Source organism: Bos indicus x Bos taurus, chromosome 21 (genome assembly GCF_003369695.1).
Source record: "Bos indicus x Bos taurus breed Angus x Brahman F1 hybrid chromosome 21, Bos_hybrid_MaternalHap_v2.0, whole genome shotgun sequence".
In the NCBI taxonomy this organism is placed as follows: domain Eukaryota; kingdom Metazoa; phylum Chordata; class Mammalia; order Artiodactyla; family Bovidae; genus Bos; species Bos indicus x Bos taurus.
In genome coordinates, this window is record NC_040096.1 from 26,266,289 (window position 1) to 26,285,568 (window position 19,280).

The 19,280-nt window shown below is 41.9% G+C and overlaps 1 protein-coding gene across 3 annotated transcripts in view; it reads right to left on the reverse strand.

Moving 5' to 3' along the window:
* The window catches only part of CTXND1 (cortexin domain containing 1), a 116,742-nt gene that overhangs the window by 68,890 nt on the left and 28,572 nt on the right, over positions 1-19,280 (reverse strand). For 2 of the 3 annotated variants that reach the window (XM_027521393.1, XM_027521392.1), the window contains exons 2-4: positions 3,615-3,752; positions 3,432-3,505; positions 390-635 (exon numbers count right to left, since the gene is read on the reverse strand). In XM_027521393.1, the coding sequence (XP_027377194.1) occupies positions 404-635; positions 3,432-3,505; positions 3,615-3,752 (444 nt within the window). In that variant the 3' untranslated portion in view covers positions 390-403. Of the gene's footprint in view, positions 1-389; positions 636-3,431; positions 3,506-3,614; positions 3,753-19,280 lie in introns of those variants that run through there. The other variant, XM_027521394.1, reaches the window with a different exon arrangement.

A 19,280-nucleotide genomic window follows, 5' to 3' on the forward strand; every position in this document is an offset into this window, starting at 1 on the left:
AGCAGTCGAAGCAGGCCAGTGCCCACTGTGTTCTGGAATTGGGCATCTTTGTGATTTTGTCTTCGAATCCCCTAAGCCTAGCATCTGGGGCCCATCAAGATACATCCTGAAGGACTTGGCACTTCTTTTTTTTTTTTTTTTCAAGATTTATTTATTTACTTATTTTGGGTTGTGCTGGGTCTTCATTGCTGCACAGGCTACCTTCAGTTGTGGGGAGCGGGGGCTCCTCTCTAGTTGTGGTGCTCGGGCTGCTCTCTGCAGTGGCTTCTCTTCTTGCAAAGCACGGGCTCTAGAGTGCTTGGGCATCAGTAGTTGTGGCTCATGGGCTTAGTTGCTCTGAGACACATGGGATCTTCCCGGACAAGGGATCAAACCTATGTCTCTTGCATTGCAAGGCAAATGCTTAACCACTGGACCACCAGGGAGGTCCAGGACCTAGTATTTCTTGATTGTGATTATGAAGGCACCACATCTGGCTCCCTGTCAGCCTATGGTCCAGAAGACCTGCACGCCCCTCTTGTGGTTCAGGAAGTGCATCCCCTTCTCCGCTGCAGATCAGTATCTGTAGAGAGCTGCTGAGACCCACAGTGGACCCACCATAGATGCAGCGAGAGAACCAGGTACAGTGAGGCCATCTATGTGGGTGAGAGGGATAAACCATCAGCCTGAAGGTTTAGTTTGATGTAATAGCACCAGATCTATGGAGTGCCACAAGTCAAAATTCTTGGGAAAAAAAAAACACAAAAAACCATCAGGAGTCTGAAGTGAACTTAGTCACGTTGTCAGGGCTCGGAAAGGCCCCAGAGGCTACTCTGTTATTCATCCAGGTCCTGGGAAGGTGCTGCCCAGAGTGACTTGGAGGGAGTGACAAGTGTGGTCGGGGGTGATTCTTGGTCTTCTAATTGATCCAGGAAGTTGTTTTGAGACAAACCTAAGACCTGGGATCCTTCACTGCAATGTTTGCACCTAGACACACCTCTCTTCCAGCAATAAAATAGAAAGAAATTGTAGGGGACTAAAAATAACCATGTGCATGAGCAGTTGGGGCAGACTCTGCACCTCGGAGAAGGCAATGGCAACCCACTGCAGTACTCTTGCCTGGAGAATCCCATGGATGGAGGAGCCTGGTAGGCTGCAGTCCATGGGGTTGCTAAGAGTCGGGAACGACTGAGCGACTTCACTTTCACTTTTCACTTTCATGCATTGGAGAAGGAAATGGCAACCCACTCCAGTGTTCTTGCCTGGAGAATCCCAGGGACGGGGGAGCCTGGTGGGCTGCCGTCTGTGGGGTCACACAGAGTCGAACACGACTGAAGCGACTTAGCAGCAGTAGCAGCAGCAAAGATACAAAGAGACCAAAAAACCCAACTGTCACTTCTGAAGAGCCAGGAGCAAAAGCAGGGTACTGCACATGCCCGCTGTACACATAGCACCACCTAAGAGGTGGGCAGACCACCTAAGTCACTCCTCCAGCCTGATCCTTGGATACACCCCTACCCTCACCCTATATAAGAAACAAGCTCGCCACCCCTCCTCTTGGGGAGCAAGCAAGCAAAGGACCCTGTTGTTTGTTGTCCCTACTTTCAGCCGCAGCAGGGACCCCAATAAAGCCTCGCCCGAGTTTCTTCTCTGCCTGTAGTCAATTTCTATTGATTAAGGAGGCCAAGAACCCTGAGAAGTAATAGTTCATCTGGAGGACTTTTAGCATTGGAAGTGTGACCCCATCAACTGAATCATGTGTGATGTCAATTCCAGGACCTAACGGAGTGGGCGTGGGGGTGGAGCATGAGTGGGGGCTACACACGGGATCAGGGTCACCACGTTTCTCAAATATGACTTGGCATATTCTTGCCAAACGAGATACTTACACAGATGCATTGTGTTTTTGTGTACATGTTTTAAAATGTTTTCATTAAATGTAAACATTTAAGGTAGACTATAATTTCCCTGAATCCATTCTGATACTTTTTCACTTTTTTCCAGATACTGGCAGCCTTTAAAAAATAAAAAAGCAATTGGTTTGAACCCTTCTCAACAATGAGTGGTCCTCCCAAATTATATTAATCAGTCATCAAGTATTCAAATATTCATATAACACCCACTGGGTGCAAATATGAGCGAGAAATATAAGTTATGCAAATTAGACATTTCAGTCATTTAAAAATAATTTCCTACCCATATGGGCCCTGTTGTTTTAAGTTTCAACCAAATGATAGCACTTGTCATTGGCCCACCGTGCTGTTTCGCTTCCCCATGATTGCAGCCAGCCTGAGTTGTTTAAAGGCCAAGGAAGTTTTTGAGTCTCCACGTGCAGGAGGCCTGGTCTGAGTGGGAGCCCCTGGTCCCTGCACGCCCGTCTTTGACATCAAAGCAGTCTCACTTCTTGGAAAGTGAGAGAAGGGGGATTTGGTAAAAGTGACGATCTTTTTTTCCCCTCAACTTTTTATTTTCTATTAAAGTATAGGCAATTAACAATATTGTGATTGTTTCAGGTGGACAGCAAAGGGGCTCAGCCATGCATACACATGTATCCATTTCCCTCAAACTCCCCTTCCATCCAGGCTACCACATAATATTGAGCAGAGTTCCCTGTGCTATACAGTAAGACCTTATTGTTGTCCATTTTAAATATAGCAGTGTGCACGTCCATCCCAAACTCCCTATCCCTCCCCCACCCTTCCCTGCTTGGTAACCATAAGTTAGTTCTCTAAGTCTGTGATTCTGTTTCTGTTTTGTAAATAAGTTCATTTGTATCATGACTGTCTTATTTTATACTTCCTCTTTTATGCTTTCCTCTCTTTTCCAACTGTTATTTGTTAAATGCTAATATTTTTTCTTGCTGCTTTTTTCTTTATGCAGATTAGAAGCTATGTATCTTATTTACGACACTAGTTATTATGTTTAAGGAAAAAACACATTTGAACTTGTCTTTACTCCAGTGAAAAATAACTCTAAGTAAAATAAGAAATTTGATATGCCTTTAAATGTCTCATTATCTCCCCCAACATTTAACATGATATTTTCTTGGAATAATCTATCTACTCTTTTAGCCCCAGGTTATTATTAACAGCCTCTTTTTTCCTAAAACTTTTTGAGGATGTATATAATGTCTGCATTCTCCAGTGTTCTTGCCTGGAGAATCCCAGGGACGGGGGAGCCTGGTGGGCTGCCATCTGTGGGGTCACACAGAGTCGCACACGACTGAAGTGACTTAGCAGCAGCATAATGTCTGCATTAAGTTAATATTCGTGTTAATGGGTGGTTTTAAACTTAACTACACATTTTATAGCTTTCATACATCATGTCTTTTATAATTTGTCTCCTCCGTGCCTGCGGGCTTCATTCTGACCCTTTTTAGGGGATGTGGGGAGTGGATCGATTGTGCACTGCTGCACGGTGCTTCCTATGTTCACACCTGTGTTGTGGCTCACCTGGGTGGAGTGTCATTCTCCTTCCCTTGACCTTGGCTTTGCTGTGTGTCTTGTCGTGGCTGGCGGTACAGTGGCTGAAATGCAAAAAATATCAGTTCTGAGTTTGGACTTCAAAAGTCTTCCCTCTTCTGCTTCTCCTCTCGCCCCTTGGGCCCCAGCAGGGGAAGAGAGGTCCTGGCTCACCTGCTGGTCCCAGGGAGGAGACGTGGCAGAGCTCCCCATGGCCTGCAGAGCTCCCCATGGCCTGCAGACCTCCAGTGAGGAGCAGTGCTGTCCAGTCACATCCCTCCAAGACCAGCCAGGCCCAGTGACCACAGATGCCTGCAAGGAGACACAGGATGCACAGTGGGTGGAGACCAGTCTTGACACGTTGTCTTCAGAGCTGCCTCCATGGGAAAGCTCTGCTAGCTGGGCCAAGGTGAGACTCACCTGGGCTAACATAATTCTGCCATGATGGGGAGTAACTCCCAGGACAAGGGCCAGTGTGTGATGGCTTTCTCCTGAAAACCAGGAAAACTAAAAACACACTGCTCTCAGTATAACCCCGCTGTTGAAAGTTCTCTGACAATCAAGGAAGAAAAAAAACTTAAAAAATTTTTATTTATTATTTATTTGGTGCCCTGGATCTTGGTTGCAGCACACAGAATCTTTGATCTTAGTTGTGGCATGTGGGATCTAGTTCCCCGACCAGGAATTGAACCCAGGCTCTCTGCATTGGAAGTGAGGAGTCTTAGCCACTGGACCACCAGGGAAGTCCCAAGAAGTGAAAGAAGCTTGATCTTGAAGAAGGAGAAGGAAAAATTACCATGACTTATTTACAGGTAATACAATTACCTACTTAGAAAACTGAGAGAAGAAATCGAAAAACTGGAAAAATTAATTTAAAGTGGCTGACTACAAAATAAACATTCAAAAATCCATAATTGTCCTGGTAATAATTAGATAAGAAATATCATGGACTCTGAGCAAATAACAACATAATTTATAAAATGCTTAAGAGGAAACAGGATGAAATTGGCTGGGTCTTCATTTTTAATAATGTTGTGTTTTTCACTGAGGGACATAAAAATCAACTTGAATAACTGAAGCAAAATGCCTAGGCAGTGAAACAGTTATTCCAAGATATTAATTCTCTCAAAACCAATTTATAAATCTAATGTTGATTCTAATGAAAATACAAGATCATTTCTGAACTTGTCAAGTAGATCTAAGTTCATTTAAAGGAATAAATGCTCACAAAGAGCCAAGACATTCTTGAGGAAATAAAAATGCCAGTGCTTGTGCTATGAGCATTGGCTGAAAGCTATGATAATTAAACAAGTCTGGTTATAGTTCAGAAATAGGCAGATAAACATAAAGAAACTAAATGCTTCAAGGAAATTAGTATTGAGAAAGATGGCATTTCATAGCAGTGGTCAAAATAATGTTAGTTTTTTAAAAAAGGAAAAGTTCCACTGTTGGTAGTAATGTAAATTGGTGCAGCCACTATGGAGGGTCCTCAAAAAATTAAAAATAGAACTACCATATGATCCAGCAATCGCACTTCAGGGTATTTATCCGGAGAAAAAGAAAACAGTAACCCATTTTCACTGCAGCATTATTTACAATAGCAAATCACGGGAGCAACCTAAGTGTCCATCAGTGAATGAATGGATAAAGAATATGTGGTATATGGAATAGTATTCACCCATAAAAGAATGAAATCTTGCCATTTCAACCATGTGGATGAAGCTTGAGGGCATCATGTTAAGTGAAATAAATCAAACAGAGAAAGACAAATACTGCATGATCTCTCTTTTATGAAGAATCTAAAAAGTAAAACAAGAATAAAAAGTCAAACTCATAGAACCAAAGAATAGACTGGTGGTTGCCAGAGGCAGGGGCTTGGGGGGCAGGGAGAAATGAGTGACGTGGGTTAAAGGTAAAAAGGAAAAATAACAGATTTTTTTAAAAAGCTACAGCCAAGACTTTAAACCTGGGGAAAGCACCAAAGGGACGTTACATGCCACGGAAGCAAGTCTGGGGCCTCAGGGGCCTCGGCAGGGGACTCCAGTCTGACTGTCAATATGCGCTCTCCTGGTTGTGTCCGCTCTGGGCAGGCTTGGGCTCTGGTGAGCCCTGGCCTTCAGCCCCTTAAAGGTATGTCTTAGCTTCTGATAATTCTTTTGTACAAAACAGGTGCACAAGAAGTACCCAGCACATTCATTTTGCTAGACAACAAGAAACTAGCATTGTAAAGCAACTATGCGCACACACACCCACATACACACACACCCTGGAAAAAATAGATAACAAACAGGGAACTCTACTCAATATTTTGTAATAACCTATAAGGGAAAAGTATCTGAAAAAGTATACACACATACACACACACACACATACACATATGTAAAAGTGAATCACTGTGCTGAACACTCGAAACTAACAGTGTTGTAAATCAACTCCAATTAAAAAAAGGTTTAATTAAAAAATTTTTTTAAAGTACCCAACACAAAGTAGGTGCTCAGTAAGTGCATCCTAAAGAAAGGAATGAATGAAAATGGATTTCAGCCTTAAATGCTGCTCAGTGAAATATCGATTGATTGATTATATCTTTATTTATTTGGCTACACTGGCTCCTAGTTGCAGCATGCAGGATATTTAGTTGCAGCATGCAAACTCTTAGTTGTGGTATGTGGGATCTAGTTCCCTGAGCAGGGATCGAACCTGGGCCTGCTGCATTGGGAGCATGGAGTCTTAGCCACTGGGAAGTCCCAATGAAATACTGATTTAAATTGGGTTGTTTCCATCGTCAATCTTAGGACTTACGTCTGGAGCCAGAGTTTTCCCCCTTAAATGCAAAAAACCACAAACATAAATTAAACTTGGAAGTATTTTTAATGAGAGATACCTTTGGTAATGTAAGCAAATGAGGAGATAAAAAAAACAAAGCTAGAAACTCTGACATATATATCAGAATTAATTCCAGGTGGATAAAATACGTATATGCTAAAATAAATAAGAATGTTGTTGATTTGTCCACGTAATGCCTTTCTGACTTGTGTTTCCTAGTCTACTTCGTCTATTATGAAATCCTTCTATTATTCCTCTACTATGTTTCTTTAAAAAGTCATTATGCTGTAGTCAAACATACTTCTATTTCAACAGAGACAAACTCAAATAAACAGGCCAATATGCAAACTACAGTTTTGAAAGCAGCTAAAGTGTTGAAGTTTTACAGAGACAGAAACAAATTTCACATTTATTTACCAGCAAACCAGGACTATGGTTGCCTTATGCTGTGATCTGAATGTTTGTGTCCCCAAATTCACACGTTAATACTATTTGAAGAAAATGCAGAAGGAAGAGCTACAGTGCTTTTCATTCCAATGAAATGTTTATTTCCCTGATAAATGGGCTGTTACCACATAACACATTATGGGTCCTCTCTGAAATCATTGCTCATTTTCATCCAAGAGACCAATTTCCTCTACCTTCAGTGCATATCCTCATGGCGGATACTTTCCAAGAGTTTAATAATGCATTTGCAATCTCAGAATCTTCCTCTCCAAGGGACTGTCTCTGTCCCTCAAGCATCAGTGCAACTGTGACCAATGTTCTGTTGTTGTATTTACTCTCAATCACATATGAACATAGTCAAGCACCTGAGTTTTCATGAGCCTCTCCCCTGTTTTCTATCCTCATTTCTGTTAACTTCTCTTTTTGGCAACATCTGAAAAGTGAAAGTGTTAGTCGCTCAGTCATTTCCAACTCTTACTGTGATCCCATGGATTGTAGCCCACCAGGCTCCTCTGTCCATGAAATTCTCCAGGCAAGAATACTGGAGTGGGCTTACATTTCCTTCTCCAGGGGATCTTCCTGACCCAAGGATTGAACCCAGCTCTCCTGCCTTGCAAGCAAGTTCTTTACCATCTGAGTCACTGGGGAAGCCCTGGCAACATCTGAAGTCTGTGTCAACACCCATCCTGCTAATAAAGATGTGCAGATAAGATGCAATGAGCCTTGGGACTTCCCTGGTGGTCCAGTGGTTAAGATTTCGCCTTCCAATTCAGGGGGTGGAGATTTGATCCCTGGTCAGGGAACTAAGATCCGATTTACCTTGAAGCCAAAAAACCAAAATGTAGAACAATATTGTAACAAGCAATATTGTAACAAATTCTATAAAGACTAAAAAAGAAAAAAGAAAAAGATGCAATAAGTCTCAGCCATTTGGGGTATCTGAGGGATAACAATGAAACATTTTCTATATCTTGCAGTGAATTTCATATAATAGATGATTACATGTCACACTCCTCTGCAGAGGATGCTGATTCTACTGTATCAGGAGAGGCAATTTCTGGTGTCAAATGACGTGGAGAGTGAATGCGAGTTTTCCTAAACTTTCTCCTGTATGTTCAACTTTTGCACTGAACTCATTAGAACTGATTTATGGGAAGTCACCAGAGACATTTCCAAGTTGATGAAAAGAAGGTTACATTCATTCGTCAGAAAGACAAACTGAGTGGGTTCTCCGTAAAAAATATACACTCAACAGATAAAAACGCTCAGTACATTTGTCTGTGCCGTACAGTCAGTGCGGCAAAGTAACCCTGTGCTGAAAGGTGTTAAATCACTGACAGACAGGCGCCGTTTTGATTTGGTAGAATTTGTAATGTTTTGCAAAGAGGACGCTTGGTCTGTCGGTCGCCTAAGTGACTTATGTCAGGAAGATCTATGTGCTGATGTCTCAAGGGAAAGACTAGTGAACCATTTCTAAAAAGCTCCAAGTTAGAGTTAAATCCTTAGAGCATCCATACAATAGAACTGGGACTTCCCTGGTGGTCCAGTGGTTAAGACTTTGCCTTCCAATGTAGGGGGTTTGGGTTCAATTCCTCGTCAGGGAGCTAAGATCCCACATGCTTCACAGCCAAAAAAACACAGAACATAAACAACAGGAGCAATATTACAGAAAATTCAATAAAGACTTTAAAAATGACCCACAACAAGATACATAAATAAAAATGTTAAAGAAAAACAAAGCAAACAAAAAGAATAGACCAAAGGCTGAGTTGAATTTGTTCTCAATCTCTCTCTCTCTGCCTCTCTTCCACCCTCCTTTCCATGCTGGTCTGTTTTAGATATTGAGCTAAACAAAGCGCTGGTTGTAACCTCAGCTTAAAGGTCCTACTTTTGTCCTTTGCAGATACTGGCAACAAGCCCGAAGTGGATAACCAAGCACAGATTTGAAGATGTCTATTTGTCTGCAGGAGGCTGCTTTATTTTTGAAACTTTTCATCCATCCATGTTTCCATCCATTTCTTTATGCCCTCACTCACACCTCCATTGTCATTAATTTGTGGCATAGCTCTCCAGAGTGTAGATACAAATGTAAATTTTTAAAGTCTTTCTTGAATTAGTTACAATATTGCTTCTGGGCTTTTTGTTTTGGTTTGGTATTTTGGCCTCAAGGTTTGTGGGATGTTAGCTCCTGGACCGGACCAGGGATCAAACCCTCACCCTCTGCATTGGAAGGTGAAGTCTTAACCACTGGACTGCCAAGGAAGTCCCCACAAAGGTAAACTTGAGTTCACGTTCTCCCTTTTGTACATAAAAGATAGCATATTATTCCTACCGTTCTGCACTTTGTTGTTTTTGGCTCTGATTCAGCAGGAGAGAGATTTATTCCCGCTCCCCCTGCCCCATCCAGTGACAGACTATTCCATCCTGTGGAATCACTACACTGTTTTCAATTTTTTTATAAAACCAGTTTTCTTCTGATGAGCATTTTGGTCATTCCCACTCTTTTAAACTTAAAACTACAGTGAATAGAAACCAAGTTATTCTGTGCCAGTGCTAGAGTATCTGGTATAATTTCCAGAAGTGGAATTGCTGACTGAAAGAGCTAAAGCGCTTATAACTTGCATGAAGAGTGCTACATTCTCCTTCGGGGGCGATGTGGTACCAATTTCTACCGCTTCCCAGTGGCACACGGAGTGCAGGAAGTGGAGAAAGTCGCCCCCTGGTGGAAGCAACCAGGGATACATTATCTGTAGAAAACTTAAAAAGCTGATATTAAAATCAACTGAAATTTGGTGTGTTTTCTTTCTGACCCCATGAACTGACCCCATAGACTGTTGCCTGCCAGATTCCTCTGTCCATAGGATTCTCCAGGCAAGAATCCTGGAGTGGGTTGCCTTTCCCTTCTCCAGGGGATCTTCCCAACCCAGGGATTGAACCCAGGTCTCCTGCATGGTGGGCAGATTCTTTACTGACTGAACTATAAGAGAAGCCTGGAAATTTGACAGTTCCGGATAAAAGACTTCTTGCCTCCCCCAGATCTTTGATTGGTCTAAATTCTAAATAAATTTCAGCAGTCACTGTTGGATTTTAATAATCTACACGTAATCATTGGGTTCTGTCTACGTGGAAATTAACCTGGAAGACTCATAGTCAGGCTGTTAGCCCCTTTCAAAGTCAGCTATTGGTGCAGAATGAGAGGCAAATGGTTACCAAGTCAGGGTATGCTTCTGAGCTGGGGGCCTACTTCTGATGCAGTCCTGTCTTGAGCCCACATGGTCCTCCATATCCTGGGCTTAAACAGTACTTCCCTGGTGGTCCAGTGGTTAAGACCCTGAGCTGCCCAGAGAAGAAATATTGTGTGACATTTCTTATATGTGGACTCTAAAAAGAAATGAAAAAAAAAAGAACTTATTTACAAAACAGAGACTCTCAAACTTAGAGAACAAACTTACGGTTGCTGGGGGGAATGGTGGAGGGATAGTTAGGGAGTTTGAATGGACATGTACACACTGCTATATTTAAAATAGATAGCCAACAAGGACTGACTGACTACAGCACAGGGAACTCTGCTCAGTGTTACGGGGCAGCCTGGACGGGAGGGGGCTTGAGGGAGAGCTTATACATGTATATATATATATGGCTGAGTCCCTTTGCTGTTCACCTGAAATTATCACAACATTGTTAATCAGCTATACCTCAAAATAAAATTTTAAAAGACCCTGTTCTTCCAATGCAGAGAGTGTGGTTTTAATCACATGAAACTAAAATGCCATGTGCCCTAGAGTGTGGCCAAAAGATTAAAAATACAAACAAACACAAAACTAGGATTATGCAATGACTGTAAAGATGAAAAAAACAAAACTCAAGTTACTTCAAGTCTGTCCTTCTGTGTGATCACTTAAAGCTTCTACTTGCATTTAAAACTTTATAAAAATTAGTCTTGGAAACAGAAACTGCAGTGTTATTCCCTATTACCAAGACAGATGGATAGGTAAACATTTAAAAATGTTTGTTAATGAAATGAAAAAGCACTGAGCTGTGATATTTGTGTACTGTAGGTTCATGTCTGTGCCTCCTAATCGTTTTTACTGATATGATTCATTAGGGGTGTGAAGTTCAAGAAAGGAAACAAAATAACTGCACTTCTCTTCTGGCCATAATAATAACGCTTCCTTTGACTTCATTTTTACTGAAAATAATTAATATATATAACACAAGAGGTGTTATATTAACATATGATCTTCTCAGGGTGTCAAAATCTGCCTGGTATCTACTTCTCCTCCAGCAAACATGGGGAGGAGCCCAATAATGTCAAAAGTGAATACTGTCATTATGTTGTAGGATGTCTGCCAAGCTGAACATTGGATAAAAACACCTCGGTGTTTTTTTTTTTTTATATTTTATATTTCTCTTATCACGGGTTATGGTGGACATTTTTCCCTATCTTTAAAGGCATCTTCAATTTTCTCCAGCTTTTTTAATTTGGGGCATTCACTTTTCAGTTCTTTTTCTTGTTCCCTCTCCTGTTTTCTTCTGGGAAAGTCTCCTTCAAACCCTGGTACCCAGAACAATGAGACACTTTCAGTGGTTGATCGCTCAATAGAGACCAAGACCATCTGCTCCCTTGTTCTGGACACTGCTTCTATGAATACAACCCCAGCATCCATTATTAACAGCTTCCTCAACTGCTGGCTGATGTTGAGTTTAGAGTTCACCTAACCTCTTAATTCCTTTGGAAATGACACACCCCCTTAACCATATCATCCGTATTTCTGTACCTGTGCACTTAGCTTTTGGAACCCAACCAAGGATGCCTTGTATCATGTGTAAGCTTTATTAGATTTATACCATTATTCCAGCCTGTGGAGATTATTTTGCTCTTTGCTTCTGGCACCTGCGGAAGCCTTTAAGGCTTCCAGCATCATATCAATAGCAAATTGAATAGTCAGAATCATCTGTCCTTATTCTGATCACTAAAAAATGGAGGAGTGATGCCAAGGCTAGACCCTTAGGGAAGATGAGGAGATAAAGTTCCCTTCAGCTGACATTATCTCATGAATGAGCACATTGCAGGAACGAGTTTGACATACTTCTTAGTACTTTATCATTATTTAGAAAGAAATACATGCTTTTCATAGAAAATTTACAAGATACAGGAAAATATAAAGTAGAAAATAAAACCTCCTCTCCAGAAACAACACTGTATCATTGTATAATGTTAATATTTCTTTATAATATGTATCTGTGCTGTCAGAGAGTAACTCCCAGCCACATGTCATTATTAAACCTTGGAAAGTATGCTGGTCCAAACTGAGATGTGATGTGAGAGTAAAATACACTGGAGTTTGAAGACTTAGCATGGGAAAAAAAGGTAAATATTTCATTAACAATTATTTATACTTATTACATTGTTAAAATCATGCTAATTTTGGAATATTGGATTAAATTATATTATTCAATTAATTTGAGTTGCTTCTTTTTACTTTTTTAATTTGGCAACTGCTGCTGCTAAGTCACATCAGTCGTGTCCGACTCTGTGCGACCCCACAGACAGCAGCCCACCAGGCTCCTCTGTCCCTGGGATTCTCCAGGCAAGAATACTGGAGTGGGTTGCCATATTTGGCAACTAGAAAATGTTAACTTATGTGTGTGGCTCATTATATTTCTATTGGACACTGCTGCATATTTTCTGCACACTAGACACTCATGTGCCGTGCTTAGATGTTGTGTCTGACTCTTTGCAACCCTATGGACTGTGGCCCTCCAGGCTCCTCTGTCCATGGGGATTCTCCAGGTGAGAATACTGGAGTGGGTTGCCATGCTCTTCTCCAGGGGATCTGCCCAACCCAGGGATCGAACACAGGCAGATTCTTTTTTTTAGACCCTCATGGTTTGAATATATCTGAGTGACCTTTTTTTATTTCTTAGTTTATTTTTAATTGGAAGATAACTGCTTTACAATGTTGTGTCAGTTTCTACTATAAAACAACATGAATCAGCTATATGTATACGTATACCCCCATCCCTCTTGAGCCTCCTTCCCACCCCTCACCCCCATCGCACCCCTCTAGGTCACCATACAGCATGGAGCTGAGCTCCCTGTGCTGCACAGCAGCTTCCCACTAGCCCTCTGTTTTACACTTGGGAGTGTGTATATGCCAATGCTGCTCTTCCAATTTGTCCTACCCTCTTTTTCCTCCCACTCCAGTACTCTTGCCTGGAAAATCCCATGGACAGAGGAGCCTGGTAGGCTGCAGTCCATGGGGTTGCTAAGTTGAAGACTGAGAGACTTCACTTTCACTTTTCACTTTCATACAGTGGAGAAGGAAATGGCAACCCACTCCAGTGTTCTTGCCTGGAGAATCCCAGGGAAGGTGGAGCCTGATGGGCTGTCATCTTTGGGGTCGCACAGAGTTGGACACGACTGAAGCGACTTAGCAGCAGCAGCAGCTCCTTCCCCCACTGTGTCCACAAATCCATTCTTTACATCTGTATCTCTATGCCTGCCCTACAAATAGGTTCATTAGTTTCATTTTTCTAGATTCCATACATATGCATTAATATACAATGTTTGTTTTTCTCTTTCTGATTTGCTTTGCTCTGTGTGACAGACTCTAGGTTCATCCACCTCACTGCAACTGACTCAATTTCATCCCTTTTTATGGCTGAGTTATTTATTCCATTGTATATATGTACTGCATCTTCTTTACCCATTCTTCTGTCAATGGACATCTAGGTTGCATGCATCTGAGCGACCTTAAATGCTCATGACATGGATGGGTTATCCATGTCTTCTTTCAGGTATGTATCCAATCACATGTGCTAGAGGAAGCAACTTAAAGAAAAATGTCCAATAGCTCGCCACCATCTTAGCCCCTATAACTCTGGTAAGAGCTAAGTCCAAGTGGGCTCAGAGATGCACAGTCATCCAGGGCTGGCCAATGACAGATTCCATCCTCCAATCAGCAGTGAGCATGTGACCCAAGTTAGCACAATTGTAGGCAGCTCCTGGACCTGTACAACTCCCTGAAAAGAGATGCACTGTTTCCATCAGGGTGGCCTGTAGAATAAAACCCTCCATCTGCTGGTAACTGTTGCTAACCACACATACAAAGATAGCGATGGGGAGGGAAGCAGTACAAGAGATGGTTGGGGACAGACCACTTTGTTTGTACACCTGGATACAACCATTCCTGAAGCTGAAATCCCTGGACTTTTCCATTAAGAGTCAATATAGTCTATTTCCCACTTTTCCCTCTTAATTCAGTTTTAGTGACATATCTGTCACTTGCAACCTGAAGAGGCTTAACTAGCACATGTACTGTGAGTCTTTTGTGCAGAAGCAAATGCTTTATCTAGTAAAAGAGTCTGGCACCGGTCCAGCATCTGTAACTTATTGGCATTGCCCCTCTTGACTCATTCTGTCTATACTGTTAATTGCTCTGAAGTACCAAATGCATCTTTTCTTGGGATGTTCATCACCCCACCTTTCTCCGTACACTGTGTCCCAAGCCAACTGCTATGTTGATGATGTAAATGAAGAAAAACTGCAATGTTTTCTTGAGTTTATGCAGTTATTCAACATTATCAGCAAAGATAGAAGGTGGTGAAGATATCAGAACGTATTCCTTGACCAAACCAAGGGTCTGTTTTATCTTTTCTTATCCCTGTCCATGCCCATATTGTTTATTTTTGTTGTTGTTTCATTGCTAAGTCATGTCTGACTCTTTGCCACCCCATGGACTCTAGCCCACCAGCCTCCTCTATCCATGGGAATCTCTAGGCAAGACTACTGGAGTGGCTTGCCATGCCCTCCTCCAGGGGATCTTCCTAACCCAGGTTTCAAACCCACACCTCCTGCATTACAAGTGGATTCTTTACCACTGAGCCACCAAAGAAGCCCCATATTGCTCATACCTGGGGCTATTTGAGATCACGCTATCTGTAAAGAACATTTATGATTATTTAACTCATGATTGTATCTTGAACGATATGACAAATGTCAAAAACATTTGAAATGCAATCTGTAATGACTGATGATAATTTTGTTAACATGGTATCAGTTTCCCCTTCTTTATTCAGTAGAATTTGGGAAAGTGATTCTTAAAATCCAGTTGGATTTTTGGTTTTATGTTTTATAGTTTTAATTGATTCATGAGTGTTAAATGTGGCTCCTGCAATTCCTACTTTTTGGATCATCAGTTCAGTTCAGTTCAGTTGCTCAATCGTGTCCAACTCTTTGCGACCCCATGAATCGCAGCACACCAGGCCTCCCTGTCCATCACCAACTCCCGGAGTTCACCCAAAATGAGGTCCATCAAGTTGGTGATGCCACCCGGCCATCTCATCCTCCGTCTCATCACCCCACCTTTCTGCATACACTGTGTCCCAAGCCAACTGCTATGTTGATGATGTAAATGAAGAAAAACTACAACGTTTTCCTTCTCCTCCTGCCCCCAATCCCTCCCAGCATCAGTCTTTTCCAATGAGTCAACTCTTCGCATGAGGTGGCCAAAGTATTGGAGTTTCAGCTTTAGCATCAGTCCTTCCAAAGAACACCCAGGACTGATCTCCTTTAGAATGGATCATAAATTTTATATATTATGATATGTAATACTATATAATTATGATTATAATTTATATGATCCAAATGGATCTTGTGTTTTTATCATAAAATTTAATGATTTATATAATCATTTTTATAAATGATTAATTGTAACTTGAAAATACGATGTCATGTACAGTTCTAAGTATGATTATGTATATTTGTACATATACATACACACATATATATATACATGCACAGTGCTATTGATTCAATAAGTATTCAACCTCTCAAGTTTCACGTTTGGTCTGTTTTATCTATAATGCATTCATAGTGCTGTGTTAAATCTTCCAATACCAAGGGCAATGCCAAAGGACTTTGTCAAGGCTTTCATTTATGCGTGTTCACTATCAGCCAACAACTTCTAAAATCATTCCAAATAAACATACAGTAAAAAATAAAACAACCCAACCCTGCTTTGCGGGGCACATTTAGCTTCAGGGTAAGTCCCTCAGGCCCTTCTTCTAATCAGAACCCAAAATCATTCTAAAGGGATAATTTGACTCCGATTGTAACTGTGATCTTGGCAAATCATTTAAAAACCATTCAAAGGACTTTCCTGGTGGTCCAGTTGTTAAGACATGTGCTTCTACTCCAGGGTATGTGAGTTTGAACTAAGATACTGCATGCTATAGCCAACTTAAATCTTTAAAAATCATTCAGGAAATATTTATTGAGTAGCCACTCTTTTTTAGGTAATATGCAAGATTTTAGTTCCTCTGTATATCAAATAAGTTTGCTTTGTTTATTTTTATCTTCTCATTTTGTGTATGGCTTCATGGCTATTAAGCTTTTTATTGTTGATTATACCTCTCAGCTTAAAAGACTTCTCACCCGACCTGCCCAGGGTACCAGTTATCAGTTGGTTTCCTCTCAACTTCCCATATTATCCTTACTCTGCTTCATGTCACTGGAGCTGGCTCCTGTAAACACTGGATATAATATGTGTTTGCTGTTGCTGCTTGAATGAAGAATTTTTCTCTCTATCTCTGTAAGTCAAATATTATGCCTTTGTAAGTCAAACACCCCTTTTTCTCAGCACAGTCTGTATGATCGACTCCATACAATGCCCTTGTTATCAATATAGTGACCGTGGTATTCACTAACCGGGCTGTCTATTTCATAAATAACAAACAAACATTTGTTTAGGCTCTTATATGTACACAGCACTGTTGGGGAGGAACCTTGGGAAAGCATTGTAAACTCATTCAATCTAAAGTCTTCACTGGGACTTCCCTGGTGGTCCAGTGGTTAAGACTCCACACTTCAATGCTGGGGGTATGGGTTTGATCCTGGCTCAGACGGTAAAGAATGGCCTGCAATGCAGGAGACACATGTTCAATCCCTGGGTTGGGAAGATCCCCTGGAGAAGGGAATGGCAACCCACTCCAGTATTCTTGCTTGGAGACTTCCATGGACAGAGGAGCCTGGCGGGCTACAGTCCATGGTGTTGCAGAGTCAGACATGACTGAGCAACTAACACTTACACACTTACTAAGGGCTTCCCAGGTGGCACTACTGGTAAAGAACTTGCCTGCCAGTTCAGGTAGACATAAGAGACACAAGTTCGATTCCTGGGTCAGGAAGATCCCCTGGAGGAGGGCATGACAATCCCCTCCAGTATTCTTGTTTGGGAAATCCCATGGACAGAGGAGGGCTGCAGTCCATAGGGTCACAAAAAGTCGGACACAATGTTGAAGTGACTTAGTATCCATTCAGGGAACTAAGATCCCACATGCCAGACCATGCAGCCAAAAAATAAAGTATTTCCTATTTGTCAGACTCTAGCCTGGCTATTCGGAGAAGGTAATGGCAAGCCACTCCAGTACTCTTGCCTAGAAAATCTCATGGATGGAGGAGCCTGGTAGGCTGCAGTCCATGGGGTCACTAGGAGTCGGACGTGACTGAGTGAATTCACTTTCACTTTTCACTTTCATGCATTGGAGAAGGAAATGGCAACCCACTCCAGTGTTCTTGCCTGGAGAATCCCAGGGACGGGGGAGCCTGGTGAGCTGCCGTCTCTGGGTTCGCACAGAGTCGTACACGACTGAAGCAACTTAGCAGCAGCCGCAGCCTGGCTATTGAGGAGATACGAGTGAAGGCAGGTGTGTAGCTTTGGCTGTCTGAGGGGAAGGTAGACAGCACAGAGCCCAGCAGAGGGCAGGGCCCTGGTATTGCCAGTGCGTCAGTGTAGGAGCGGAGTGCATAGGCAGGCCAGACACAGAAGCTGTGTCACACTGTGAACTGCATACATTCGCCAGGGCAGTGGGACCCAGGCCCTTCCAGAGAGAGGCACGGGGGCTTCCAACAGGGACACACCTGCTATATCCCCAGAAGGTGGTCTGCTCCACGCCATTTTTAAGAGACTGTTTCCATGACCAAGAAAGGCAGACCTGACAGCGTACAGGTGGTGATGGGTCATGGTAGTGAGAAGACTTGGGCTTTACGGTCATCCATTGCTTTATTTGTTTTTAACTTTTTATTTTGTATTGGGATATAGCCAATTAACAACGTGATAGTTTCAGGTGAACAGCCAAGGGATTCACCATACACATACATGTATCCATTCTCAGTCATGCATATCCATATACATGTATCCACTCTCCCCCAAACTCCCCTCCCATCCAGGCTGCCGCACAGCATTGAGAGAGTTCTGTCTATACAGCAGGTCCTTGTTGGTTATTCTTTTAAATTATCTTTTTAATTTTATTTTTAAAAACTTTTTGTTTATTTTTTATTGGGGTATAGCCTATTCACAATGTTGTGATAGCTTCGGGTGGACAGCAAAGGGACTCAGCCACACATATACCGTCCAGCCTTTTAGACCAGCGATTTCAAACTCAGAGAGGAAGCCTTGAAAAGTGATTGCAATAGAAAAGGGAAAATGGAAAAGAAATGACTTGTGCCTAAGCGCAAGTGATTCATGGACTGCCATTTAGTTTTTAATTCCCAGCAAGCTTGCTTCATCTTGGTTCCTGTGCCATCAAAGGAAATATAACGTGTGATTTCATCACATTTATTCCCAGTGATGTTAAATAAAGCTGAAAGCTCGGCTGCACATTGATGTGCACTCGGAGCGTGGTCTGAAGCTTAATAAAGCTAATTTAAAAGAACTCAGGCCATAACATTTATCTTTCACCCAAGTCAGAGGAAGAACTTGGATGCATTCTTTTGAGCAAATGCATCCCCTTCTTTAAATAAAGCTGCATGGTTCACTCCAGCTTTATCTGTAAAAATGCATACCTCCTAAAGTTTATAGTTTAATTTCTAATTCTGTGAGAAATAATACGTACACAAATGTAAGGCTTAGAGTCTGTCTAAGTGCAAAATCACAGGAGCCCTAAATTTTAGGGATTAAACTGTCACTTCATCCCTTTCATTTCACAGATGCAGGATCAGGCCTGGGCATGAGAAGTGACTGACCCAAAGTAGACAGTGTCTAGCTCCTTAAGGCCCAGACAAAAGGGGAATTTGGAAAGCAATGAGACACTCTGTTCAAACAAAAGCAAGAACTAAATAAGGCTTCTTCTTCAAACCTGAAATGACTTGAAGTTTAGATTCTAGAGCAATTCAAGAGACATTTTCCGTTAGAAGTTTACTTCATTTGAGGCCATTTGTCTTCCTTCCTTAATCCTCTTGGGCGTGAATTTAATATCTTTACTCTAAAACAAATAGCTCCTGTAAGGCTCAAATGACAAGAAGGATATTACAGTCTACCAAGTCCAATAAGATCATGAATTATTTTGCTGGCCATTCTCTGAGTCGGTTGAAAAGTTATGGGTTGAAAGTTAAAATATTAACTTCTCAGTTGGGTCTGACTCCTTGTGACTCTCAGGACTGTAGCCCACCAGGCTCCTCTGTACGTGGAATTCTCCAGGCAAGAATACTGGAGTAGGTTGCCATTTCCTTCTCCAGGGGATCATCCTGACCCAGGGATCGAACTGAAATCTCCTGTGTCTCCTGCA